We start from the raw sequence: 3,477 nt of genomic DNA on the forward strand, positions 1-3,477 counted from the left end.
TATGGTTCTGAATCCAGTGGCTTGGTCATAATCATATCACACAACAGGCAAGTAGCCCAAGTGAAATGTAGAGTCCAGGGTCCCACCTCCATAGGCAATAGCTGATTAAGAAACATTAAAAATTGAGAGACCAAAGGACCTTTAAGTGATTCTATTTTTGCACATCTTTAATCTATACTTGACCAGCATGGAAATATTTAGAACCAATTTAAAAATTTTATCCCCTCAAGTATATGAAGAAAGGTGTATTGCACCAAACATATATGGTAAAACAATGATTATTTCAAAATTCCTTTATAAGGACATTTGTGTATCTAATAAACTGATGAGGGTAATAAAACTGAGTATAGCAGACCTATGGTGAAGAAAAGTAATTTCTAGTTAGTCTTTTCATAATTTTAAGCTGGGACAGAAGTGGGTAATGATCTCATCTTCCCCATCACTTCTTCCCCCACAGAGCAGGGACCTTCGAGTGATGCAGATTTACAAATCCTCTGGGAGTTCCTAAAATGTAGCCATAAAAGCTTTGCCAGTAGTATTTATGTGCATCATGGTAGCATTTTTACCTGTTAGTTAAGCCTCTAATAAGAAATTATAAGTAGATGACATTTGCAAGCAGTGAGTTGGTCTTCTTTAAATATCCAATTTATTTGCCAGCCAAATAAAAAAAGCTTCCCTTTAGAGACAATATCACAATATTTCCTTTAAAGCCATCTTAAATGACAAAGAGATGATTTAACTAGGGCATCATTGACCTCATAATAGGAAGGAACTTCCTTTAAACTCCCCATTAAAGGAATATTTTAAAAGTAGGTTGGGTATATCCTTCAAACAAGAAAGTCTCTTCAGATGTCTAGTTTTTATACCTTTAAATCTATTATGCCACTCATCCCACTTTATCCAGTTCACAAGAGTCATGGCTTCTGAGAGGTGATGTGGTTAGATAAAGGGCAGCTTCTGTAGATCTTTGCCTTCATACATTTTCACCTCCAGCAACTCTTTTAAAAGTTTACTCCTTGGATAAAAATCTATAGAATCAACCCAGAAAATATAAGGTTCCCTGAAATTAGACATTTTCTTCTTTCTTTTTTCCTTCTAGACAATGATTTTATGTGTATGAACATCAAGAACTATGACCGTTCACCAAAGTCAGACAACTTAATCTTAGTAAGTTGCTAGGTAGGCAAGGAAGTCATGAGAAGAATAGGTTTCCTTGACATATATGTGTAGAATCCAAGCAAGTCAAAATTTCACTTGATTTGGTGTCAATAGAAAGAGCATGCATTATCAAGTATTGATCCATAGAAACCCTTAGGTATTAGAACTGTTTTTCTGCTTTTAGAGAATTATCTTGGTAGACTCCTTCCAATACAAGGGAAAATATACATAGATATCTATATTTAATTGTGTTTTGACTAACTAGGAAATATGTGTCTATTTGGAGATATTTTTCAGATTTATTTTCAGATTTGTGTTATGATGCCTAGAGCATTAAAGTATGGGTCATGGGAGCCTTGAATTTGGAATGTTTTATACTTTTATGGAAAACTTGGACCATTCTTTCAAAAAGGATTTTATTAGATGAATACAATATTTGTATAAACACTTATGGAAATAAGCATTATAGAAAGTAATGAGTAGCATAACTGAGCCAAAGTAAAGAGAAATGTCATTAATCAATGGGAAAATTAAATGCAACTTACTCGCTAACTATGACAATTAAAGCATAAGTTTTTTTTGTTTTGTTTTTTTGTCTTTTTGAAACACCTCAAGTTTATTAATTTATTAGTAGTATATATCTGATTCTTAGCCAGAATGTGAAGCTGGAGGGTTGCTCTCATACTGGAAAATCAACTACATAATACATTACAGTATGTGCAAATGTGTACATTGAAAGTTTAATCAAAACCTGCTTTCAGTTTATTAAATAATTTCTCAAGAATACTTGCGGGAGGTACAGCAACCTCATGACCAAGTCACAGATCTCTTCAGAATTAATTCTTATAAAGGCAGTTTTGATTACATTGATCCAAGTTATGCGGGAGTGGCAGGATAGGTAAAGGCAAAGTTTTATTTTTAGTTTCCCCATATGCTTTTTCACTTGATTTAGGAGGGCTTGGGAGTACCCAAGAATTGTCTTCCAGAGAATTTCTGCCATACGAGTAGTGTTCCTCAAAGTTTGAACAGTCATGAGGAATAGGTCTCTCGTTATCTGTCCATGATTGGAGAATTGCTTTCTCTGATAAAATCTTTACATCTCCTGGTAAAGGGGGAGATGCGGTATGACAAAGAGTTTTGCCATTTGGTCTTCTGTATGTTGCAGTGAAATTCGTCAAGTGCAGTTTTGTGCTTTCTTTCCCAAGGTCTTCCATGAATCCTACAGGGGCACAGGCTTTCTTGATCACAGTTGGGGTTTTCAGTTTTCTTAGTAGTTCAACCTGTACTTGAGTCACCAGATGTAAATTAGACATTTCTCTCTTCAGCTACCAATATGCATTTTGCACATCATCACTTGAAATGCTGAGTCTTTGGAGATCTCTGCTCTGCAGATTGTCTTCCTGAGATGGGTCCCTTTGTTTGGCTTTTTGTAGCTCTATTCTGAGATTGTTACATTCTTTCTTCATCAGTTCTAGTTCTTGTTCCAAGCCATGGATCTTCAGGTCACAACTCAACTTTTCCACTTCCCAGTTTGATGAAGGTGGATTTAAATTCCTTATCACTTGCTGAGTTTCCACCTCTGTTCTTAGCTGGAGGAGTTCTACTTCTTTAGACTGCAGCTGTTCATTCAATACTTTCAAAGATTCAGAGTTGTCTTTATTCATTTTACCCGATTTGCTCTTTAAATTATCTCTATCAATGCAAACCTCTCGATATGCATGATAGGCCTTATTTACTTGTTCTCGTCCCACAGAACTTGTTTCTTCATCTAATAAAGCACCTGTAAGCTTTTCTTCCAAAAATTTTATTCTTTTCTTTAGGAAAGAGTTCTCTTTTTCTGAATCCTTGAGTCATTTTTTGATGTCTTCATATGCAGTGACAAGGGCAAAATGTGAAGCAACAGACTCATTTGAATATATTGAGACCGGAGTCACTGTATCTCTCCTATGGGCTTTTTCATGATTTAGAATGCAGATATCATCTACCAATGTATCCATGACAGCCCTAAGTCAGGCTACGTAGCGCCGCGGAGTTTTGATTCCCCAGAGTTCGGAACGGGTCGCCAGGGATCACCACGGGCTTTGGGTTTCCTCGAAGACACCACCGCTTCTCCAGCGAAGGCCACCGCTCCAGGTACCCCGCGGAGGGGTTCCCATCGCTTTGGCCTCGGCTGCACCAGGACCGACCAGTGGGCTGGGGCCCCGAGGATCGGGAAGGAGTGGCAAACCGGGGCAGGAGGGGCCGAGGCGCTGCCCGGAGCAGGCCCCTTACCCAGCAACACGAGGCCCAGGACCGCTGGTGCCGGCCCCCTCAGCGCCC

General features: G+C 38.4%; 1 protein-coding gene across 1 annotated transcript; it reads right to left on the reverse strand.

Moving 5' to 3' along the window:
* Positions 1 to 1,994: 1,994 nt before the first annotated feature.
* LOC308514740 (5-azacytidine-induced protein 2-like) lies at positions 1,995 to 3,155 on the reverse strand (the record flags this gene model as incomplete). The annotated part of the gene is given in 3 exon segments (XM_081085001.1): positions 1,995 to 2,483; positions 2,487 to 3,008; positions 3,012 to 3,155. Coding segments are annotated over 3 exon segments (1,155 nt in total).
* Between the last annotated feature and the right edge of the window lie 322 nt (positions 3,156 to 3,477).

This window comes from Myotis nattereri (genome assembly GCF_964212035.1).
Source record: "Myotis nattereri genome assembly, chromosome: 2".
NCBI classification, from domain to species: domain Eukaryota; kingdom Metazoa; phylum Chordata; class Mammalia; order Chiroptera; family Vespertilionidae; genus Myotis; species Myotis nattereri.